The 24,945-nt window shown below is 38.6% G+C and overlaps 1 protein-coding gene across 2 annotated transcripts in view; it reads right to left on the bottom strand.

The window, feature by feature from the left end:
- The window catches only part of NAALAD2 (N-acetylated alpha-linked acidic dipeptidase 2), a 51,202-nt gene that overhangs the window by 4,391 nt on the left and 21,866 nt on the right, over window positions 1-24,945 (bottom strand). Inside the window, exons 8-18 of one of the 2 annotated variants that reach the window (XM_068979089.1) lie at window positions 24,777-24,875; window positions 19,743-19,828; window positions 19,196-19,315; window positions 19,009-19,091; window positions 14,033-14,096; window positions 12,543-12,610; window positions 11,846-11,937; window positions 10,127-10,217; window positions 7,888-8,152; window positions 5,400-5,481; window positions 4,138-4,230 (exon numbers count right to left, since the gene is read on the bottom strand). In XM_068979089.1, the coding sequence (XP_068835190.1) occupies window positions 4,138-4,230; window positions 5,400-5,481; window positions 7,888-8,152; window positions 10,127-10,217; window positions 11,846-11,937; window positions 12,543-12,610; window positions 14,033-14,096; window positions 19,009-19,091; window positions 19,196-19,315; window positions 19,743-19,828; window positions 24,777-24,875 (1,143 nt within the window). The remainder of the gene's footprint in view (window positions 1-4,137; window positions 4,231-5,399; window positions 5,482-7,887; window positions 8,153-10,126; window positions 10,218-11,845; window positions 11,938-12,542; window positions 12,611-14,032; window positions 14,097-19,008; window positions 19,092-19,195; window positions 19,316-19,742; window positions 19,829-24,776; window positions 24,876-24,945) is intronic. The other variant, XM_068979090.1, reaches the window with a different exon arrangement.

Here is a 24,945-nt window from a genome sequence, read left to right as displayed (position 1 = left end):
GTGTGCCAAGTCACTTCAGTTGTGTCCAGCTCTTGATGACACTATGGACTGTAGACTGCCAGGCCCCTCTGTCCATGGAATTCTCCAGGCAAGAATCCTGGACTGGGTTACCGTGCCCTCCTCCAAGGGATCTTCCTGACCCAGAGACTGAACCCACATCTCTTGCATCTCCTGCACTGGCAGGCAGGTTCTTTACCACTGGCACCACCTGGGAAGCCTAAAAACCCGTGCCTTGGGATGAAGCTCTAAGACAAGCCAACAGGCCTCTTTTACAGAAAGATGGGCTGTGTTTCCGTCTGCCACCTGTGCAGTGACTGCAGGCGGTAGCTTGCCATGCACTGACTCTGAGATCATCATAACCCTGTGGGACCAAGGAAAGCAATCCTGTCTGGCCACCAGAGCCAGGGGATCAGGGCACCCACAGAAGCTGAGGCACCAGACATCTCTAAGAGCTCCCCCGAGAGATGCTGGCTTCCTGGACCATGGCCGAGAGAGAGCGTGAAGACAGCACCGGCCTCCTGGGTCTCTGCTTTACAGCCAGCACTTACATGGGTAGAATCAGAGTCCTCCCCCTCAGCCTGGATCTGTGCTTACAGGATTATGGGCCTCCTTCCCCAGAATACAGCCCCTGGGTCTGTTGCCTCTCTTTTCCTATCTACCCCCTTGAGAGCTGCAAGCATACTTCCCTCTGGTCACCAGAGTCAGAAAATGTAGAGGCGTCCCCAGTAGCAGCTTCAAAAATCGGAGGGCCAGAAAACGGTATAAGCTCCCTTCTGAGAGAGGGTCAAGCTGGAGTGAGGCAGAGGAGGAGCAGAGAGCGCTTCCACCAGCCTTCACTACCTGAGGGCAGCCCTGCAGACTTCTAGAAGCATGTCGGAGTGAAACCCTGCTGTTCAGGCCGTAGCTCTTGGCCAGGCAAAGGGGCCTCTTCCTCAGAAAGACCCGAGGTATGTTTCAGTCTGCTCTCTGACAACTGTCTCTCCAATTGTTACAGACCCATAGGATTCAGGAATGCAAGCCCCCCTCACCCTCCCAACCTTGGGCCAGGCAATCAAGGAGTGTGTCTGCTGGCGACAGCTGGAAAAACCAGGACACCAGATGCAGAAGCCAGAGTACCACCACATGCAGATAAAAGCTTCCCTCTGGAGATACTGGCGCTCTGGAGCTCAGCAGAGGGATCGCATGAAGACCATCGCCTTCAGGGAAGAAGAGGGGAAAGATGGTGCCCACAGCCTCAGCAAGGCAGAGGAAGAGCAGACTACCCACCAGCCTCCACCCCAGAGAGGGTCCCCGTCCCTCGAGCCAGTGCTTTAAGATCAACAAATGAACCCCTTTCACGTAGAATCCGGGGGATACTCAAGGGCTGCTTCTGTGCTGGGGCCGGTGGCAGGTGATCTAGCAAAGTTCTTTTGGCCCGAGCCATTTCCAGCCTCTGTGCATCCCTTTGGTCTCATGGATGCAGCCTCGTTGGTTCTCAAGGCCAGATATCGGCGAGGCTCACCCTCAGGCACAGGTCAGGTGGCTCATTTGGGGACAAACTCTTTGCTCCCCAGAGGGAAGCTCCAGGTCTGTGAGCTCCCTCCTGACAATGAAGTGGGATTTGCGGTGAGACTGGGCAGTAGCCTGCGCTACCCCTTCCACACCCACGCGGCCTTCTTCTCCTTCGCCTGACGTGGAGGACTTGCTCACTTAGTTTTCAGGGTTTTTGGTTTTTTCCCAGAGGAAACCATTCCATCTGTGGCTGTTGATTCTGTGTCTCAGGGCGGTGAGGTCTGCCTCTCCCTCACTTTAGAATACAGCCTTCGTGGTCAATGAACAGTTCCCAATGTATATTTTAAATTGGAGGACAGTTTGTCAACTACTTAATCAAATTTAAAATGTTTAACCTTTTGTCCCTGAAATCCCAGGTACTGATTCTAGAGATATTAAATGTTCAAGTAGGTCTTGGGGACATTTTATAGCAGTACTTTTCTAATAGTAAGTAATTGCAGGAAAAAACAAATTAATTAAAAACTCAATAAGGACTAAAATTTACACATGCAAGCCATATAATGGAAAACAATGAAACAGATGAGAGAATAGCTAAAACTATATATACTGACACAGAAAAACCTCTAAGGGAAATTGTTACCCAAAAAAAGCAGTTGCAAGGTGATATATGGTCCCATTTATGTAAATACAAATGAATAAATAAAAAACCTAACATGTACTTAACTGCATTCAAAATTTAACACCAAACTCTCATCTCTGATTTTCTCTGAAGGAAATAACAGAAACATCTAGGTGTTAGCACTGCCCCTTTTTATTCTATGGAACTCCACAGAGCCTGAATTTGAAAATGAGATATTCTGTTTATAAATCATATAAATTGAAAATATATATATAAAGATGGACTCACAGGCAAAAAAAGATTAATCTATAAATTGGCTTTCAATCTTTGGTTTATGGAAATACTTAACTGATGGCTGCTATTTTATTTGTATCAATAAACATTTATCTTCACAATATGTAAGATTTTATAAAAACAGCAACTATTGTGCTCGCTTCAGCAACACACATACTAAAAACAGCAACTATGTACCCAGTGTATCCCTCTCTGAGCTAAATCTTCTGCAAGCCTTAAATTTATAAACCTATGGGGTATAAGCACAGTAATCTCCATCTACCGCTTAGGAATCTGAGTATTGGAGAAGTAGTTTGCCCAGCTGACACTTGGTATTTGGCAGAGATGGGTTCTAAAGGCCTAGGATTATAATCAGTTAAATGTTAACACTAATTACTAATATTTATAAGGAATGGAATATGTAGAGCTACCTTTTGTTTGTGTCACTTGACTTAAACAGCCTTGTAAAATAGCTTGTTATCACCCTCCTAATTCAGATGAGCAAGCCCTAGATATGACTTGCTGTAAAATCACACACGTGCCAAGTGAACTAGAACATAGATTTCTGACTCTAGGGCCTTTCTAATTTTTACCAAGGAACCACAGCTTAAAAGACACTTTGAAAAACTGGAGACTATCCAAAAGCAGCCAAGACACTGAGAAAAAAGTACAATTCTTTACAGGAAACTATGGCACCCATCTTCTGAAACCCTAAATGCTATATGGAAATAGATCGAGACTATTCTACTTGACTTGGAGAGCAGTACAAGGTCAGAGGGAGATAATTATGGGGAAATATATTTTTATGATGAAAACTTTCTATTAAGTAGATCTTTCTTATAATTGAATGAACTTTCTCATGTGGTAGCAAGTCTCCCATCATTGGAAGATTCAAACAGCAGCTGGATAACCATTTTCCTGAAATCCTACAGAAAAGATTCATGCAGAAAATTGAACCACATGAGCTATAAGATCCCCTTTAAGATTCTGTCTTTTAGATTTTGTCGCAAAGAGTCTTTTTCAACTATCATTTGCCATTTATATCTGTAGCAAAGCAATACAGGGTATGAAATTAATTTTTCTGATATTACAGATTACACTATTATGGGACTTCCCTGATGGCCCAGTGGTTAAGAATTAGCCTTGCCATGAAGGGGACAGGAGTTCAATCCACAGTGGGGGAACTAAGAATCCACGTGCTGTGGAGCAACGAAGCCTACACACCCCAACTACAGCGCCCACGCGCTCCTGAGCCTATGCGGCACAACTGGAAAGCCCGTGTGCACAGACAAAGGGCCTGCATGATGGAACTGAGACCCGGCCGAGCCGAATAAATGAAAAAAAAGTATACTGTCTCGCATGCACACTAAGTCTCTTCTGATGTGTCCAACTCTTTGTGATGCTATAGACTGTAGCCCCATGGGATTCTCCAGGCAAGAACACTGGAGTGGGCTGCCATGCCCTCCTCCAGGGGATCTTCCTGACCCGGGATCGAACCCCCGTCTCCTACGTCCACCTGCACCAGGAGGCAGGTTCCTCACCAACAGCGCCACCTGCATAATCTCACCTGTGTTTCCTTCAGTATACATATCCACTTTCCACTCATCTCACAGTAGTTTAAAGCAGACCTTGGGTATGCTGGTTTAGGTCAGAGTGACATGGTTGGTGTCCTTTAGTGCAGACCTCGGGTATGCTGGTTTAGGTCAGAGTGACATGGTTGGTGTTCTTTAGTGCAATACCTGTTGCCTCCTTACCTATAGAACGGCCTCCCTGGTAAACCAAGAGGATCAATGAATGCTCTTTCAAGAAACATCAGCTGGTCATTCATGATTCTCACTGCTATAGGGCTTTGAGAATAAAAAAACAGATAATTAAAACCTTTACCATGAAGCCACATTTTAAACTATTAAATAAGGATAAGGCATGGGGAAAACAAACTTCTAAATCATAGACTTTTAAGAAAATGAATATTAAATACCCAGGCTCATATGGTAAGCTGCATATAACAGCAGGCGCATCTTTCTATTATTTTTAATAGGCAGAGAGACTGATTAGGAAATGGTTTGATTTCTTTTTCAAGACCACAGACTTTCCTGAAAGAAGTAAAAGACAGTTTTAATTCTTTGTAGGAGAGCCAGGACCCTGCAAAGACAGACAGCGTGGACTGCCAAGCTGTTCTTGATAAGTCATTCAGTTCCACCATGGAGCAAAGTAGCAGAGTAAAGGCTGAACAACACAGAATGAAGGGAGTTTGCAGGAGTCTCCAAGCAGGGAGAGCGACAGCTGTACCTCGTGGGCAGGGAGCTCCTTCCACACTTGGAATCTGCCAAATTAATCTTTTGGGGTGCTGCGCAAGTTCCCTAGGTTGTCCTACAACCATAGGGAGAGAGAAAGGGCCCTCCCAATGACTGACAGCTTTCTGCCTGGATGGGAGGTGGGAACCTTGTTTGAATGAATTTTAAAAATATTAAGAAAAGTGATATGAACTGTGAGGTGGTGCAGTTTATGCTTGTTAAATAATGCTTTGAGTATAACTCAAATTATTTTTCAGTTTTCAAGTGGTAAGATGCAAAAAAAAGCATAAGAAAGAATTTCTACACTGTTCACAGGACTATTTGGTACTGTAGTAAAATGGGTTATGAATGCACTTAAACCCGCAGAATTATGAATTAGCAGCAGCAGTCAGAATTCTTACCATGCAAACTTCAAAAGACGTCTCCTTAGCCCCCACCATGAGATGAGTGTTTTATGTTTCAACAGCAATGTGCCTCAAACTTTAAAGTGAATACAAACTACCTGGAGAGTCTACTGCAGAATTCTAACTCAGTGGGTCTGGCACGAGCTCTGATATTGTGTCTTTCTAACAAGCTCCCGGGTGAGGCTGATGCTGCTGGTTGGAAGACCATAATCTGAGTAGCAGTGACTCTGAATTGAATGCTCCTATGAGGGCACACAGTTCATTCCACTAACCACATTGCTTTTAAAAACAGTAGATAGCTTTACATTTGAAACTTACTTATTCAGATCTACTTGTGAAAGTCTTCTGTGGAAATCTGAAGCGGCTTCTGAGAAGTTTTTCACAGCAGAAAATAAGGACTCTTAAAAAATAGAAGAATAGAGGCGAAATTATTAAGCACCAGTGCTTCATATTTCAGCTTCACTTTCCCGCCATCCCCATGCTAGCTTGCTCAATAGGTATTGAAACTATTTTTCTACTGAGTCTTCTTGCAGATCCTTGGAATGTATTAGGATATCTTGTAACAAAGAAATAATGTATAAAATTGAAAATGGCAAAATTGGTTCTGAAGGAAATAACAATTTTCAAGAATCTAGGACATAAAAACTCCTCAATTTATCAGAAACAGCATTCATTTATTTCTTTCAATACTTATTTATTGGGACAACTATATGCCAGACACTATAAATGAGCTTCATTCCTATAATTATTACAGAATAAAATAATGTCATTTTTAGTTTTTAAGTAGTACATTTAAGATCTTATTTAAGGCAACTTGTGACAGACAAGCTGATACATTTAAACTCTGATAACTGGAGTCCAGTTTGGTCTGATCAATCTTTAGTTCACAAAATTTCTAAGAAAAGGGATTAGGAAAGTATCATATTTTTAATAAAACCTGTTCATCATTTTCCATCTTTTCTAAACTGGACACTATCATACATTATTGATTTGCTTCTTGCATTAATCCTATAATGCAGGGGAGTCAATATTCATTTTATAGATAAAGTATTACAGCTCCAAACATGGGATCTCTGTGAGACTACAAAGCTAATAAGTAATCCATTCAGTATAAGCACATTCAATAGAAGAAATAAGGTCTTTTTTTGGCCTTCAATTATTGTTGCTGCTTTTAATATTATGTACAAATCAAACAAGCTAATAGTAGATATTATGAAAGCTAAGGGGAAAGAGGGTTGAAGAAACTTTAAATGTCAAATGAAACACAAAAGTCAAAATATTAATAGAGAAAAATCAAAACGTGTCCCTAGGATTTAGTGGCACAAGTAAATGAAACCTTCGGAAAGAGCAGTTTTAGTAGAGTCTTAGGAACGTAAGACAAGGCAGTGAGTTGATAAACAGGATGTAGAGAACTGTATATCCATCTATCCATCAACTCTGTACACAGTCCTGCTGCTGCAACTGTTTAATCTGTCTCTCAGGTGGACCCTACATAATAAAAATTAGTAAAGGCTAATTCACCAGAAAGAAATTGGGGCATTTATGAAGAGAAATAGATGCTGGACAGCCATAGGACTCCAAACTCCCAGCCTGCTTCAGGCTCTGCTTATTTCTTCATTTCATCTCTCCATTTGCCTCATCACTGCAGTGACTGTACAGTCATAATGATGTAAGCACCATTTTCTAAATTTTTCTTTGCTTCAATTTCTAGATCTTAGTATTCCTGCTAAATCTCTTTCTGAAGATTACTAATTGCTACGTAATTATATTCAGAAGCCATTACTGACCATCCAGTACTCATTTTCAGGGCCCTTATAGTACTCTCCGTGTATCCCTCTAACAGCTTATCTCCTGTGTTTGGTCTTCTCCTTCTCCCTGAGAATATAAGCTCTGTGAGGACAATGACTATTTCTTAAACTTCTTTCTATCTTCCAGGAAATAACGGAGCACTTGGTACACAGTAGACACTCAGTAAGTGTCTGTTAACTTTGATATATACAAAGAATATGTACTCACAGAACAGTAAAAGAGAATGGCTACAATAAACCAGTAATAATAGCTAACATTATGAACACTGTCTGTCACCATTATTTCTATGTACCAACCAACTGGATCTCCACAACAATCTTGGAAACATATTTTCCTATTTTATTCACAATAAAACGGACAGTAGAGGTGTTAAATAACTTTCCCAAGGTCTGACAGTGACTAAATATTACAGCCAGGATCTGAGCCAGGAAACTACTTCAAGACACAGTGCTTAATGCTCCTACACTACTCTGTGCTATAATAAATTTCATCACTGCTTCGCAAGAGAGACTTGGTGTGAAACAGCAACCACAAAAAGGCAAGACAGAAAAGGAAGAAAAGCTGAAAACCATGTAAAAAAATCCTCCATGTAGGAAAACACTAATAGGTAAATGCTGTAATAATAACGGTAGTAATTATAATACATATATGTAGCGGAATTTGTGGCTTTCTCTACTTCCCCATCTTTCTATAATATTGTTACACTATAATAGTATTGTACTTATAACAATAAAAGCATTTTTAAAGGCAGCAATATAGGGAAAATATTTATCAGCCCGATGTTTGCAGCACAAACTTAGCACAATGGATTCATCTGACACATATCAAACCAAATGGCACTGTTTAACAGGTGTTTAAAGTTCTTTGTCTAGAAGTCAGGATGGGGAAATGAAGTGGGGATGAATTCTAGGATGAAACTGTGTGCACTGATGACAGGAGATGATATTTTGAAGCTCTAACGTGATGACTGTAAAATACCTGCCCAACCATTTCTTACCAAATGATACTCCATGGCTTCTACACGCTTGCTCATGTGTCCTGGATGAATTATAGATACTCCTTGCATAGTTTTCCAAAGTGTTTGCATAGTCTTGAATATTGAAAGGAATGACTTTAGCGTCTGCAAGCTCATAAACCAATGCTCCTCGTAGCTGAGCCACAGCAAGCTGCTTTTTAAACGTGGGGTCATAAAACTTCTCTACCAACTCAAATGTCTCATAAATTGTATGGTATATTGGATAGCTGCTGTAAGTATCTGTTTTCTGGAAAAAAAAAAGGTGGGGAGGGATCAAGTACAGAAAAGTATTAAATATTCAAATTATAATATTTTATGAAATTATAAAATGCTTCCATTAAAAAACATAACCATATGGTACCCTGAGTTTCATCACAATGAAGGAAAAACTTAAGGCTAATTCACTAAGACTTCACCATGAAATGTTCACCAACTTAAAATTTTACCATTATTCACTTAGTAATTCATATAACCTTCATTCAAAATACTGCTTCTTGAAAATTTTCCTCATTGCTTTGCTGACAAGGAGTACATACTCAAATTGAATATCAGCACAGTTAGAAATTATCTATCAACTGATTGAGAATGAAAGGTTCTGTGCAGCTTAGTTATTGATAATAACTGGAGGGTTATTCAGTTGACGCTTTAACAACATGGGTTTGAATTGCAGGGGTTCACTTATACACAGATTTTTTTTTCAATAAATACGTACTACAGCACAACAGGATCCCAAATGTAAAGTTACACATGACTTTCAACTTCTCCAGGGGTTAACACCCCTGTCTCCTGAGTTGTTTAAAGGTCAGCTGTACATTTAAGCTCTTCGCCTGCATTCCCAAGCAATGTATATCCACATGCCACCTAATCTTTGTTACAAAATTAAGGATTATCATTATAAACAAATTGTTACAGGGTAGTACTCTATGTAAATATTTTTGACTACTTAAGATCTGCTTTTCTTAATGTTAGTTTACCTATCTGCTTCTTTGATATAAACCTATCATTCTTATTGCTTTTAATATCACTGAAAGGAATCCCTGTATCTATCTCCTTCCATTTACCTAACATTCTGCTTTTAATCTGCATTGTCTTAGAAACCAGCTCACTTTGTTCAGAATGATGACAGAGTATAAAAGTGAACAGGCTTTGAAAGAGGGTAAAGTGCCTCTCTTTTTTTTTAAAGGGAGCTTTAATGAGGTGTAATTTAATAACATTCATCAGTGTTAAGTGTATACTGTGGTGAGTTTTTGTTTTTGTCTTTTGATTTTTAAAAGAAAATTTTTGGCTGTGCCACATGACATGTGGGATCTTTATTTCCTGACCAAGGATCTAACGTGTGCACCCTGCAGGGGAAGCATGGAGGCTGATTGATGGGAATTCCCAAAAGTACATCTCTTATGAATGAAGTGTAATGAGTAGCAGTATACCAATTTACGCACTTATTTTGGGTTATTCTGCAGCTGTTTTCTCTTACTTCCCTGTTCTTAGTTGTATTCTGGATAGTCAAATTTGCAAGGGATATGTATTCTAGACAGGCATGATGTTGGTGTATTGCACTTATCAGAAAATTAGTAAAATCTTTGACAAACCTAAGTGTACTGATGTAATCTTCAGTATGACTTATGACATAACTTATAACATAGACAAAAATGCTATAGGTTTGCATAACTCATATACTTGCATACCATCAATGTGCTTGAGATGCAATGGGGCACATCAGAAAAGAATTAAATTTTCCAACAACACCTGCATCAGAAGAAGGATGCAAACCTCTCGGCAATAATAACCAGCTAGGCACCTGGCACTACTCTGTCCATTATCACTTCACTGAATAACCCTGGCAGTGAACATTCACAAAATAACACAAATTATTTCTCAGTCTATCTAGAGTGGGATCTGCAATCTAGCTCTATCCCTGGCATTCTTCCTAGGGCACAGTGCCCGGTGCCCAACAACTAAATGACAGAATTCCTAACAAAAAGAATGTGGATTAGGTGCTATGTATCCAAAATAAGGAGAAGGCAATGGCAACCCACTCCAGTACTCTCGCCTGGAAAATCCCATGGACGGAGGAGCCTAGTGGGCTGCAGTCCATGGAGTCGCTAAGAGTCGGAGACGACTGAGCGACTTCACTTTCACTTTTCACTTTCATGCCCTGGAGAAGGAAATGGCAACCCACTCCACTGTTACTGCCTGGAGAATCCCAAAGAAAATAGCTTACCTTATTCTTAGTGTAACGGACTCTTCCTGAAGCAATCCCAAGTCTCTGAAAATAAGCTTCAAAATCACTTCCAGATCCCAGCTTGCTGATTCTAAATGTAAAATATAACACACACACACAAAGAAAGAAATGCAAAAATAGATAATATAAATAGATGGGACAATGAATCCTGTCCCAACAAGTTCAAGGAACTGTATGGTACCTTTATAAAAATTAAAAAAGGTATACCACCTTCAAGAAAACTTTCCTACGAAGATCCCCTGCAGTAGGAAATGGCAACCCACAACCAGTACTCCTGCCTGGAAAATCTCATGGACAGAGGCGCCTGGCGGGCTACAGTCCATGGGGTTGCAAAGAGTCGGACCAGACTTAGCAACTAAACAACAACAACACCCTGATGATATGGTGATTTCAAACAATGAAAATTTTTTTAATTTTATTCTTTAAAATAATAACAAATAAACTTTAATTTATTTTAAAATTTAGAAAATAAAGTTGAGTAAAATGTGGGAAAAAAAGGAACTTTCCTATTACATCTGTTCATACCTATAATAAAACTATAAATCTGCACTGACTACAACCAGAGTTGGGCAGTGACACCAAATTGGGCAACCTGGTAACTATGGCCTCAGCATTCATGGTATTTTTTGAGGGAAAAACAAATAATAAGATATGATCTCTGCCCTCAGAGAACTGTGGTCTAGTATGAAAACTTCCATGAGAAAGTCTACATTTAAGATCATGAAGACTCTAAATGTGCCCTAGTATATTTCAGAAATAAATCTAATTATATTTCTTTGCATATAATTAAGCCACTATATACATACCTATATATTTATATATAATGTAATGACATAGAAGATTTTCACTCAAAATGATATCAGTAAAACAGAACATAAAATTATGTAGACATTAAGAACCTAACTATATACTTCCAAACTATTAGATGTGTTTTTGAGATTGAGACCTTGGGATGTTTTTTAATCTTTTACTTTGGTGTTTTTTTTTATTTCTGAACAAGCAAATTAAAACATAATAAAGATACATTTAAACTCTCACAAGCCTTATCTGCTATAAATTGTTACCAACAGCTGGTTTTAGAAATAGCATAGCAGTTGAAAACAAATATAAATACAAAATAAGTGCAAGACAGCTGTTGTATAAATGAGAAGTAAAAATTAATTCTTACATAAATTCTAAACTACAGGTAAAGATATAACTTGGTGGCTGCTGATTTTTCTTAATAAATTTAGAAAGAAATAATCCATCATTTTTTTTTTACTTCATCATAACCATTTGAAGTTATATTTATTAATATATTTAATACATATAATTCATGTGCTCAGCCATACCTGACTCTTTGTGACTCTATGGACTGTACCTCGCCAGACTCCTGTGTCCATGGAATTTTTCAAGCAAGAATACTGGAGTGGGCTGCTGTTTCCTCCTCTAGGGGATCTTCCCAACTCAGAGATCAAACTTGTATCTCTTGTGTCTCCTGCTTTGGCAGGGTGTCTACCTGGGAAGCCCTTATTTAATATATATCTGAATGTAATTTTATACAAGAATGCAAAGTAATACCTAATAATCTTTTACTAAATATTTGCAAAAATATTCTCAAATCGTTGAGACATCTGAGAATTGCATGTCTGGAGAAACAAGGAGCAAAGGGGAACTCAACTGATCCTGTGGTAGAAAACATGCATACAAATGATTTACCTAGGCAAAGTTTTACTTTCTGACGAAGGGTCCTTTTCTAACCAGCTTTCATAAAGAGATTTACTCTCAAAACCATCATCAGGGCTGGAGATCTGAAAAGATAAGTCAAATATTAAGAAAAGAGACAGAACAATTACATTTTTGCCAATATTTAACCGCATGTTATTTCACATCAACTTCTACCTTTATATACATGAACATTTGTGTATTATACTCTTTATAGAAAAATATGCTTTTGCAAATGGCAGGGGAAAAGAATCCCAGCCCAAACTCCTATTTATTTACAATTTGTACTTGTTAGTAACCTGGCCATGTACTTAGGAGATTGTCCAAGACGATCTACAATGAGGCCTTAGAAGAGCAGACAGGCATTAAAGAGCTGAGCTTGAAACTGTCAATGAGTCCTGGTTTTGCAGGGCAGGTGGGGTGAAAAGGAGCAGTTAATTTCAGAAAGTCTGTGTTTAAACAATGTTGGAATTTAATGGGTTTTAATAAGCTACATGACCTCAGGTTTCTAGTTGCGAACTGTAAGAACTTATGTAGGGATACACACACAAACATTTTTTATTATCCTCATTAAACATATACTTACAAAGGTATACTCTCTGTTCCTTTCTCCACTCTAAGTATCACCAATTTAGAAAACAAGAGTTATTTACTGTCCATCAGAAAAAATTAAGACACATTTACTACATACCTCTTTTGTCAGTTTATATACCAGTTGATGAAGAAGGGGTGTACAGTCAACTCTGAGAGTGTAATTACCTGAAAAATACACAAGACACATAAAGTATTTTAATACTTCCAAACGAAACTCCAATCTATATTTGATGCTAACTTTATTTTCCAAGTACAAACAAGATACTATAAACTTCAAATTGAATGCATCATTCCCAGAGAATTAAAAATAGGGTGGAAACATGGAGAAGGAAATGGCAACCCACTCCAGTGTTCTTGCCTGGAGAATTCCATGGAGAGGAGACTGGTGGGCTATAGTCCATTGGGTTGCAAAGAGTCGGACACGACTGAGCGACTAACACTTTCACACTCAGGATGGAATTTCTAGCTCCAAGTCACCCTTGGGGAACTGCATCATTTTGCAGCGCTTTGTGTAAAAATAAAGACTATTATTTAAGACCACCACAACAAAAATAGGATGGAAATAATTCTTCAGTGGTGAGAGAGGCTGCAGGACACACTTAGGACACTGGAGTTTGCTAAGGTGGCAGCTCCCACAGTAACAGTGAGAGTCATTCTTCACTGAGGCAGTATCACTTAGGGGGACTTTGGCAAAGGAAGGGGTAAGGCCACAGTATTCATTCTCTTCATTCATAGTTCCCCAACCAGGGATCAAACCCAGGCCCACAGCAGTGAAAGGATGGTGTCCTAGCCACTGGACCACCCCAGGGAATTCTCTCATTCATTTAATACAATAGTATACAGCAGACATTAGACCAGAGCATGTCAGTAGCTAGTAAGTGTGCTCTGACATTTATCTAGAAATAATAACACAAAGCCTAGAGACACAAATGTCACATACTAGAGTCAAAAGGAAGTGTGTAGATTTTGCTCCCTTCAAATCTGTTTCATTACATTCAGGAAGTACTTCTGTATAAAATATTCTGTAAAATATTTCTTCTGAAATATTTTAATCCAATCCTTTTACTATCTTCATATGAAGAATGTAATGACATAATAGAGATTTTCTTTTCCTTTTTTTGGCACCTCAAGTAATTCAATGTTATTCAATAGAAAGTTTAACCACCCTCTAAAATATCTCATATCTTCAAAACACATAGTGTTTTTAATTAAAAATATTCCTTTAAAAAAAAAAAAAACAAACTTATTTTAAAGCCAAGTAACAATGTTGTGATAGTTCAGGTGAACAGCAAACATGGTCAACCATACATATATATTTATCCATTCTCCTCCAAACTCCCCTCCCATCAATGCTGCTAAATACTAGTAATTCAAAATAGGCAAATTGTAAATATAAAGAAATTAGGATCAGTCATTTAGTTACGAATCACATTGATTCATTTGAATTATAATGATTTTCTCTCTAGTAAAATGGAAAATTAAGGTATTGAGGTATCTCATAGGAAGAGGATAACCTTGGTTTACAAACTGAATGTACAGACTTAAATGATGGTATACTATTTAATAACAATCAAAAATAAAATTTACCTTCTATAGATGAATCTGAGTTGATATAAGCAACACTTCGCTCCTGGAGTGTTTTTACATTCTCCTACAGTTGAAGCAAAGTTGTTACTTAACTCACACCATTTTGTGGGAATATAAACAAAATAGATTAATTGAGTATAAGAGTGGTCTACAAATACATTTATAAAACCCATGCTTTTGACAATAATTTCTGAGACAATGCTCTTAACTGATTGGTTGACGACACTGATACATTTAAAACAAGAAAAACATTATGATGCTTAGTTCCTGTTTATAGCAATAGCAGGGAGCCCTGAAGCAAAAGTACTTTGAGAGTACAGTTCCCTGATGTCCTGTGAGTGAATAAAAGAAAGGCAATGCCAAAGAATGTTCAGTCTACCACACAACTGCACTCATCTCACACACTAGTAAAGTAATGCTTAAAATTCTACAAGCCAGGCTTCAACAAGACATGAACCATGAACTTCCAGATGTTCAAGCTAGTTTTAGAAAAGGCAGAGGAACCAGAGATCAAATTGCCAACATCCGATGGATCATCAAAAAAGCAAGAGAGTTCCAGAAAAACATCTATTTCTGCTTTATTGGCTATGCCAAAGCCTTTGACTGTGTGGATCATAATAAACTGTGGAAAATTCTGAAAGAGATGGGAATACCAGACCACCTGACCTGCCTCTTGAGAAATCTGTATGCAGGTCAGGAAGCAACAGTTAGAACTGGACATGGAACAACAGAGTGGTTCCAAATAGGAAAAGGAGTACGGCAAGGTTGTATATTGTCACCCTGCTTATTTAACTTATATGTAGAGTACATCATAAGAAATGCTGGGCTGGAAGAAGCATAAGCTGGAATCAAGACTGCTGGGAGAAATATCAATAATGTCAGATATACAGATGATACCACCCTTATGGCAGAAAGTTAAGAGGACCTAAAGAGCCTCTGGATGAAAGTGAAAGAGGAGAGTCAAAAAGTTGGCTTAAAGCTCAATATTCAGAAAACTAAGATCATGGTATTTGGTCCCATCACTTCATGGGAAATAGACGGGGAAACAGTGGAAAGAGTGGGTGACTTTATTTTTCTGGGCTCCAAAATCACTGCAGATGGTGATTGCAGCCATGAAACTAAAAGACGCTTACTCCTTGGAAGGAAAGTTATGACCTACCTACACAACATATTAAAGCAGAGACATGATTTTGCCAACAAAGGTCCATCTAGTCAAGGCTATGGTTTTTCCAGCGGTCATGTATGGATGTGAGAGTTGGACTACAAAAAAAGCTGAGCACTGAAGAACTGATGCTTTTGAACTGTGGTGTTGGAGAAGACTCTTGAGAGTCCCTTGGACAGCAAGGAGATCCAACCAGTCCATCCTAAAAGTGATCAGTCCTGGGTGTTCATTGGAAGGACTGATGTTGAAGCTGAAACTCCAATACTTTGGCCACCTGATCCAAAGAAGTGACTCATTGGAAAAGACCCTGATGCTGGGAAAGATTGAGGGCAGGAGGAGAAGGGAACGACAGAGGGTGAGATGGTTGGGTGGCATCATCGACTCAATGGACATGGGTTTGGGTGGACTCTGGGCGTTGGTGATGGACAGGGAGGCCTGGCGTGCTGCGGTTCACAGGGTTGCAAAGAGTCGGATACGACTGAGCGACTGAATTGAACAGAACTGTGAGTAAAAATCGCTCAATCATGTCCAACTCTTTGCAATCCCAGGGACTATACAGTTTTGGGAAATCTCCAGGCCAGAATACTGGAGTGGGTGGCCTTTCCTTCTCCAGAGGATCTTCCCAAACCAGGAATCAAACCAGGGACTCCTGCATTGTAGGCAAATTCTTTACTAACTGATCTATGAGGGAAGCCCCATTAGTGGAATATAAAAAGGTAATCCTCAACAGAGTTTCAGGTCCAGCCCAGATATACTGAATAACAATTGCTCAAAGTAAGGCCTGGAAATCTATAATTTTAAAAAGGTATCTTGATAATTTAATTCAGATGACCATTACATCTCCTACTGTGGGCAAGAATCCCTTAGAAGAAATGGAGTAGCCCTCATAGTCAACAAGAGTCTGAAATGCAGTTCTTGGGTGCAATCTGAAAAATGACAGAATGATCTCTATTCATTTCCAAGGCAAACCATTCAAAATCACAGTAATCCAAGCCTGAGAAATCTGTATGCAGGTCAGAAAGCAACAGTTAGAACTGGACATGGGAAAACAGACTCTTCCAAATCGGGAAAGGAGTACATCAAGGCTGTACATTGTTACTCTGCTGATTTAACTTATATGCAGAGTACATCATGCCAAATGTCAGGCTGGATGAAGCACAAGCTGGAATCAAGACTGCCAGGAGAAATATCAATAACCTCAGGTACGCAGATGACACCACCCTTATGGCAGAAAGTGAAGAAGAACTAAAGAGCCTGTTGATGAAAGTGAAAGAGGAGACTGAAAAAGCTGGCTTAAAACTCAGCATTCAAAAAATTAAGATCATGGAATCTGGTCCCATCACTTCATGGCAAATAGACGGGGAAACAATGGAAACAGTGACAGACTTTATTTTTCTGAGCTTGAAAACCACTGCAGATGGTGACTGCAGCCATGAAATTAAGAGACACTTACTCCTTGGAAGTAAAGCTATCATCAACCTAGGCAGCATATTAAAAAGCAGAGACATTACTTTGCCAACAACGGTCCATCTAGTCAAGGCTATGGTTTTTCCAATGGTCATGTATGGATGTGAGAGTTGGACTATAAAGAAAGCTGAGCGCCGAAGAATGATGCTTTGGAACTGTGGTGTTGGAGAAGACTCTTGAGAGTCCCTTGGACTGCAAGGAGATCCAACCAGTCCATCCTAAAGGAGATCAGTCTTGAATATTAATGGGAAGGACTGATGCTGAAGTTGAAGCTCCAATACTTCAGGCAAATGATGTGAAGAACTGACTTATTGGAAAAGACACTGATGCTGGGAAAGATTGAAGGTAGGAGGAGAAAGGGACGACAGAGGATGAGATGGTTGGATGGCATCACCTACTCGATGGACATGGCTTTGGGTGGACCCTGGGAGTTGGTGATGGACAGGGAGGCCTGGGGTGCTGCAGTCCATGGGGTCACAAAGAGTCGGACATGACTGAGCGACTGAACTGAATTGAATCTCTAGCAATCATTACATACATAGGAGTGTGAGATCCACTGAAACTGGATATACCCATGTAAATTTATCATTTGAAGTGAGTAGTTGAAAATTTCCATTTATCTACAACTTTTTTTAAGGTATGATGAAGAAAAAGAACAAAAAAAAGCAGAGAATAGAGAGAAAAACTAGAGGGAGAGAGGATGGACAACAGGACTAACCAGACATTCTTTCTCTCTCTCTCTCTGACACTTACCCTATAAGATAAAGCAGAGGAAGGCTGGTGTCACACACATATGAGAATATGCTGAGACTTCTCTACCCTCTCTAGCTTGCTACCATATAAGAATACATCACAATAAAAACATTTAAAGCTGTGAGTGGTTATTACACAAATGAGGATTCTTGTCTCTGTAGCTGCCTGCATAGGTCAGGTGACAGCTGACTCTGCTATAGATAAATGAGTCACAGTCCCCATTATAACAGACTTACAGTAGAAATAAAAAAGATTCCTAAACTATATTTAAGAAGGTAAGGATGCTGTTGAATGTGATCAAGAATCTGGCAGAAAACTAGAAACAGTATTGAAACTGTCTTTTAATCCACATGTATTTAAAATAATGCAAGACATATTATATCTTGGATTTATTTTATCTTCATTTTAAGCTGCTGAAATTATAGGAACAGAAATATATGTTTATACATGCATGTATTCCTAAGAAACTATTCATCTAAAGTTAAGTCTATTCCAAAATGCTTATTCACAATATCAGTGTAATAATAAAACTTCCCAATATAAATGGAACAAAGCAGAAGTGATACAAGTAACTGTGTGTGTGTGATTTTACTTCTGTATTTATTTAATTCGTATTATTTTAAAGTAAAGTAAGAGTAAATGAGTCAGAATGAAACAACAGATGGCAAGAAATACATGACATGCTTTAAAGCAATTCTATAAAATCTGGACTTATAAAGTAGAGGATGATGAGGGAAATTGTTTTCGGCACACTTGCCTTCTGAGCTTACCTTGCACATTTAAGAACTTAGAGATACTGGACAGAGAGGCTAAAGGAAGAGGATGACAGAGGGGAGCCTAGGAGAGACACTTAAATCATCAAGAGTCAGTGACAGAATTAATCATAGCTGAAGCAAAAAATAAGTCAATTTACAAAATTATCATCTCATACTCCACAATCAGGCACTTTCATGAATGGTAAAATAAACCCATGTTAACAATTATGTATCAAATCTATAAATGTGAAATTATAATATAGTCACCACAATAGAACATCTTATATTTTCTTAGATAGAAGAAATACAAAGAAACTTCAAAAACTTGAAAAAGGTAACTCTAAGGATCTGTATCAGTTTTTGAATAAGTTAAGTCATTTGTCAGAAACAGCCTGCCAGTTTTAACTACTTTCTGAACATATAGATTTTTTACAAATCAAATACAAACTAAAATATTTTGACAATAATAAATTTGTTCACAGTCCAGTAATTAAGAGGATATTCTGTTTTGCCAATCTGCTATGAAAGTAAAAACAAACTCTAATTCCTAAATTCTCTTGAGTATCTATCAAAATTAAAACCATATTAGGTAATGGAATCTATTTGTGACTATCCTGCTGCTGCTGCTAAGTCGCTTCAGTCGTGTCCGACTCTGTGCGACCCCATAGCCGGCAGCCCACCAGGCTCCCCCGTCCCTGGGATTCTCCAGGCAAGAACGCTGGAGTGGGTTGCCATTTCCTTCTCTGATGCATGCATGCATGCTAAGTCACTTCAGTTGTGAGATATAAATATCTGTTGCCTGTTGACCAAGAAAACAAGAACTCTTCTGTCTTATTTACCTCAGCCCATTCTGTAGAACCCAGAAGTCCAAATTCTTCTGCATCCCAGCTGGCAAAAATGATAGTTCTTCTTGGTCTCCAGCCTGTAATCATTGTTAATACACATAACTAGGTATATCTGTCTAAAAGCAAAGGAAATTTCAGTTGGTCACTTTTTGTCACCACCTACCACAGAAACACTACTTACCACTACTGAGCAGTTTCCCAAAACTCTGGGCAACTTCTTGCAAAGCAGCAGCCCCACTGGTTGGGTCAATGCCTCCAAATACCCAGGAGTCCCGATGACCTCCCAGAATAACATATCTGTCTGGGAAAAAATGAGTTCAAAAGAACTTCAACTTTGAATACATTTATAAAGAGTACAACTTATGATTTCAAATTAAACTTCCTCTAATAAATGTACCACCACGGTACATATGTTACATGTGGGGTTTGAGGGGAGCAGGGGTTACATGTGAGCTCTCTGTACCTAGTACTCAATTTTATTCTGAACCTAAAATTGCACTAAAAATAAAGCATATTAAGAATGTTATGTTCTAATCAGAAAAAAAAAAAAAACTTCCCCTTGAGTTTCCCCATAGAAATGAACACCCTAATGTAGAGTCTTCTTTTAGAATTATACTTTTTTCTTCCAAAGTTAGTTATTTCACATCAGCCAGAAAAAAATTAGCTGTGGACTAAAATCTTCTTGCAATCTGGTAAAGCCAAACATCTACAATAATCCATCAACTTACCAGGTTCCACAGATCCTCTGATAGTTCCGATTACATTGTAAATCCTTGTGATTTTATTGATATTATAAACATGCATTCTAACCTTCCTAGAATTTCAAAGGGGACAAATTACTTCACATGGAGCATTATGTCTATCAGCTTTCTTCCACTGTTTTATTATAAGAAATCTCAAAAGTACAGAAAATTGTATAACAGGGCAGTAACTTCTCAAATACCCACCACACAAACTCAAATAATTGTAATATTGTTGAGCCATTTGCAAGTAAGTTGCAGATATCATGACATCATACTCCTGTGTACTGAAGCATGCACATTAAATTCAAATTTTAAAAACCAAACATCAATATTTTATATTTTTCCTCCCTTATAACTCTATTGTTGATATTTAAAGTTCAAAATATTCTATTATTAAACACAGCTTGTGTATTCATTCTAAACTTTTTAAATGCTATGCAATTACAAAAATAAGGGAGAGCCTATTATCTATCTATTAAAGGTCAAAGAAGCCTAATTTTTAAAGTATATATTTATTCATTTGGCTGCACCAGATCTTAGTGATGGCATGTGAGATCTGATCAGGGACTGGACCCGGGGCCCCTGCATTGTGAGCCCAGAGTCTTAGCCACTGACCACCAGGGAAGTCTCCAGAGAAGCTTATTTTTAATTTGTTTTATAGTAATATTAATTCCTGATATTCAGTTAACATTTTCCAAGATTATCAAAATGGTCCATCAGTATACTGTTAAAGAGCTGATTGAGTGCTGCCTACAAGAAACATGATAAACTCTATTGTTAAATGGCAGTTTGAGAAATACCTGCTAAAATGTATAAGACAGCTATATGATGAAACTGTTCCAGGCCATCACTGTTGATTCTGATCTGGGCCTGCCTTTTAAATATTCATTCATCAATTGTAATTAACCAAACCAGAATTCACAGGAAAGTACAATCAAGATCAGAAAATGATAAAAAAAAAAATGCCATTCACATTTTATAAAGCCGAACTGACATGGGAAAATGTTGAGCCTCTTTATCAGAGGGGAACAAAAATTTTTAATCTATGGCAGGCTCATGGGAAGGGCACAGGGAACCCCAGAACTTTCTACTTTTTAGTTCATTTTTGAACGCAAGAACTAACACATCAAATCCTGTATATTGTTAAGTGTAGATTCTGGTGTTTCCTCCGCCCCCGCCCAAAAGTACATTGTGATTCTGAATGTGTATATAATTCATGAATAGTATTCAACTAAAAAGTGCCTTTGGGGAAAACTAATCAATAGGTGTTGTTCTGTATTTTAAGACATTTGGTAAAAGATTTTATTTTTGCTTCTGAATGATAAAAATTAATAGTAAAAAGCAAAATTATTCTTTAGCATGTTTCTAAATAAATAAGCCTAAGATCTACTAGTAAGAAACCCAACTTCACTGACATATGTAATTAAATGCAGAAAATAAAAGAATGCTGTAACAATGAGGAATGAGAGAAGACAATCTATTTTAATCTAAACGGAAAATAAACTAGCTATCTGCTCAGATTCTCCAAGAAGGTCATCTGTATCTTTAATCTTTGTATTTTTCTAGTTTTTAGTATCACTGACTCCAAAAGTACCTGAAAGAATTACATAGAGAAGTACTGTTATGGTTTCCAGTGGGTCAGCAAGAACATTGTGGGCTCTGCAAATGAAGTTCCTGAAATTCTGGACAACTTGGGAGATTGACTTTGGGGCATCTCCTGCTTTACCATTGACAGAAATGATTTCCAGAACACTTTGATCTTCAATTTGGGATTCTATGCTGAGGGAATTTGACTTGCCAGGAATCTGAATGACAATGACATCAGCCAGGGGTGTAGCCACACAGACACAAGGAACCCCTGTGCAGTATCTGAACCTTCCAAACCTGAGCCTCCAGTCTGGCACCATCACAAGACCTGTCCTGGGGGCAATTTGACTCAAATGGGCCTTTTCCTTCCCCGCCTTGTAACAGGGAAGAACATGTTTTTTTTTATTACAAGTTAATCACTAAAGAGATGTTGCCGATAAGATTAAATTACACATAATGGCCCATAATGGCCTACTATCACTTCACATTCATTATGTTCCAAATAAACTGAATTCAAGAATATAGACTCCAGGTGGCAGGGGGTTTTGCCTGTTTTGTACACTGCTGAATCCCCAGTGCCCAGAATAGTGCCAGGGTACAGTAAATGCTCAATAAATATTTGTAAAAGGAATGAATATCCTCTTATATAGGGAAATACAGGAGAAATCTGAGAACAAACTCAGCTCACATATCAGTTACTTCTGCCTATCAAAGTCTTTGTTTGATAAGACTATTTAAAAACTCTACAGAGACAGAATTTAACTGGTGGAAATCTGGTAATACAAATAATTCATGTCCACTGAAATGCACAATTTCTCTCATAAACTTTCCTTTCCTAGTGTGAAAGAAATCAGTTTTTCAGCTATTAAGCATACTTATTGCAGCATTCCTATGGAGCTTATTTTTTGTATCATCTTTGAATTCTCCTTTGAACCAGCTTTTAACTCCTTTCGGGTTCCCTTGATTGCATTAAATAAAATTTTTACACAAACTCATTTTGTATTCGTATGAGAATTATGGTTGTACTTAAGGAAAAAAAAAATCATCCTTTACATTTCTGGAAGTCCCACTGAGATGTACAATGGGTTCTTCTTGGAGAGCCAGGAAGGGGCAGCTTACCCAGACACGTCCTCCTTGACTCAGATGTACATTCCAAGCAGCAATAAAGTTTTAACGTGGCTGAATCTCTGTATCTCCAACTTACTTTTTTCTACTGATTCTGTGTTTTGTTTATGTTTCTGGTTTGCTTACAGAAGATAAGTTAAACCCATTTGTGGTGACAATGGTAAAGAATTTGGTTTCAGGTCTTATCATCTGGTAATCTTTATAAGTTGATCAATACATTATTATTAAGATCTCTTAGATGAGAAATGACACTGAGTCTTGTTTTTAGCAATTATTATTTTTTTTAATTGTGTATCTGCCCATTTTGAGTTCAAATCAAATAGGGATTTTTGCTCATGGTGAAGATGGACAGCTTTTTGATATCTTCACCAGGGAGATGTTCTGTTTCTGACCTTACTCTTGAACTGTGACTGTAGCTATGTGTTTATTGCTTTCTCTGTGTTTGTATGTTTCTGTTCATAAATCAGAAAGGCATATATCTTTCATTGTGTACCTGGAGAGAGTATTAATAATTAGATAATAAAGTCTCTTATATTAAAAGAAGTCCATTCTAATTGAGAGACAGAGATAAATAAGCACTTACATAACAATATTTCTAAAATTCCTATAAAATAAAACTGAACTCCTAATACTTTAAAGGGCTTCCCAGGTGGTGCTGCTGCTGCTGCTAAGTCACTTCAGTCATGTCCGACTCTGTGCGACCCCATAGATGGCAGCCCACCAGGCTCCCCGTCCCTGGGATTCTCCAGGCAAGAACACTGGAGTAGGTTGCCATTTCTTTCTCCAATGCATGAAAGTGAAAAGTGAAAGGGAAGTCGCTCAGTCGTATCCAACTCTTAGCAACCCCATGGACTGCAGCCCACCAGGCTCCCCCGTCCACAGGATTTTCCAGGCAAGAGTACTGGAGTGGGGTGCCACTGCCTTCTCCCCAGGTGGTGCTAATGGTGAAGAATCTGTCTGCCAGTGTAGCAGATGCAAGAGACCCAGGTTTGATCCCTGTGTTTGGAAGATCCCCTGGAGAAGGAAATGGCAACTCATTTCAGTAGTCTTGCCTGGAAAAATCCCATGGACAGAGGAGCCTGGCGGGGTACAGTCCATGGGGTTGCAAAAAGTCGGACATGGCTGAACACTTGTCAGCAGCAATAATTTAAAATTTCTGAAATAAAACTTTCAATAGAAATTAAAAGACATTCTCAGAATACAATTTCATATTGTTCAGTAAATTTCTAGTGAACAAGACTGACTTAATAATTTTGTCTTAATAAAAACAGCTATATTTTCTGCGATTCATCAGTTTTTAAGTTTCCCTTCCTCTCTACCTTTCAAGCAAATCAAAGTACTTAAAGTTCTGATCATGCCATGATGTTCTACAACTCTGGACAAGCTGTTCTCTGCCACTGACATTTCCTGCCTAACTTGATCCACTGGAAAACTTACTCTTTCTGTAAACTTAAGCTCAGTGAAACATATTCTATGATCATGCCTCCTCAAAGGTGCTATCATGGGTTGATAACAATAATAACTAAAATAAGTGTATTGAGCCTTATAACAGTTATGTACATACCCATTTTAACTTATTTAACCCACACACATAGGAAGTGATCAGTAAAAAGGCTGGAACCTGTCTCTCTTCTCTTTTACTCCTTCAAGTTAAGCTAGTGCTTCACATGCATAGCACTTTGACAGCTATCTGAAGAGCTATTTAAAAACGTTAGGTAAAGAGGGAAGTTAAGGGACTCCCCTGGTGGCCCAGTGGCCGAGACTCGCCCTAGCTCAGTCCCTGGTCAGCGACAATACCACATGCCTCAACCAAGACCTGCCATAGCCAAATAAATACTTCAGATAAAAAGAGGGGTGAGTTAAAATGTTAAACCTGTAACTTAAATGTAGCAATTTTTGAGATGGAAAAAACAAATGTTGTGATATCCCTGTTGGAAGAAGAATTTAATACATCATTTCATAAGTAATTATTTTGCTTAGTCACCCAGTCATGTCCAACTCTTTGCAGACCTCTTGGACTGGAGGCTGCCAGCCTCCTGTGTCCATGGGGTTTTCCAGACAAGAATACTGGAGTGGGTTGCCATTTCCTTCTCCAGGGGATCTTCCCAACCCAGGGATTGAAACCAGGTCTCCTGCATTGCCATCTGAGCCACGAGGGAAGCTCTAAGTACTTCTAAATGATAATTATTCACTATGAAAAATGAGAAAAAAAAGATAAGCAAACCAAAACTGGCAGAACACTTATCTTGACATTTTTCCATTAAATACGTAAACTTTTACTAGGATACGAAAGTAACATAAAACTACCTGAAAGAATCGTGTCCTATAAAGCCAGGCCCAATGTTGTAACTCACGTTAAGACCTCCCTTCCAGCTGTCATCTGGTGAAGCAATTCCTCCCAAATAGCTGTCAAGAGAAAATGAAAATGACAGAAAAAAAGCTGAGCATCACAATTTCTAAAAGAAATCACAAAGTA

This window comes from Capricornis sumatraensis, chromosome 8, assembly GCF_032405125.1.
Source record: "Capricornis sumatraensis isolate serow.1 chromosome 8, serow.2, whole genome shotgun sequence".
Taxonomy (NCBI): Eukaryota; Metazoa; Chordata; class Mammalia; order Artiodactyla; family Bovidae; genus Capricornis; species Capricornis sumatraensis.
This window is presented reverse-complemented; position numbering and strand designations above follow the sequence as displayed.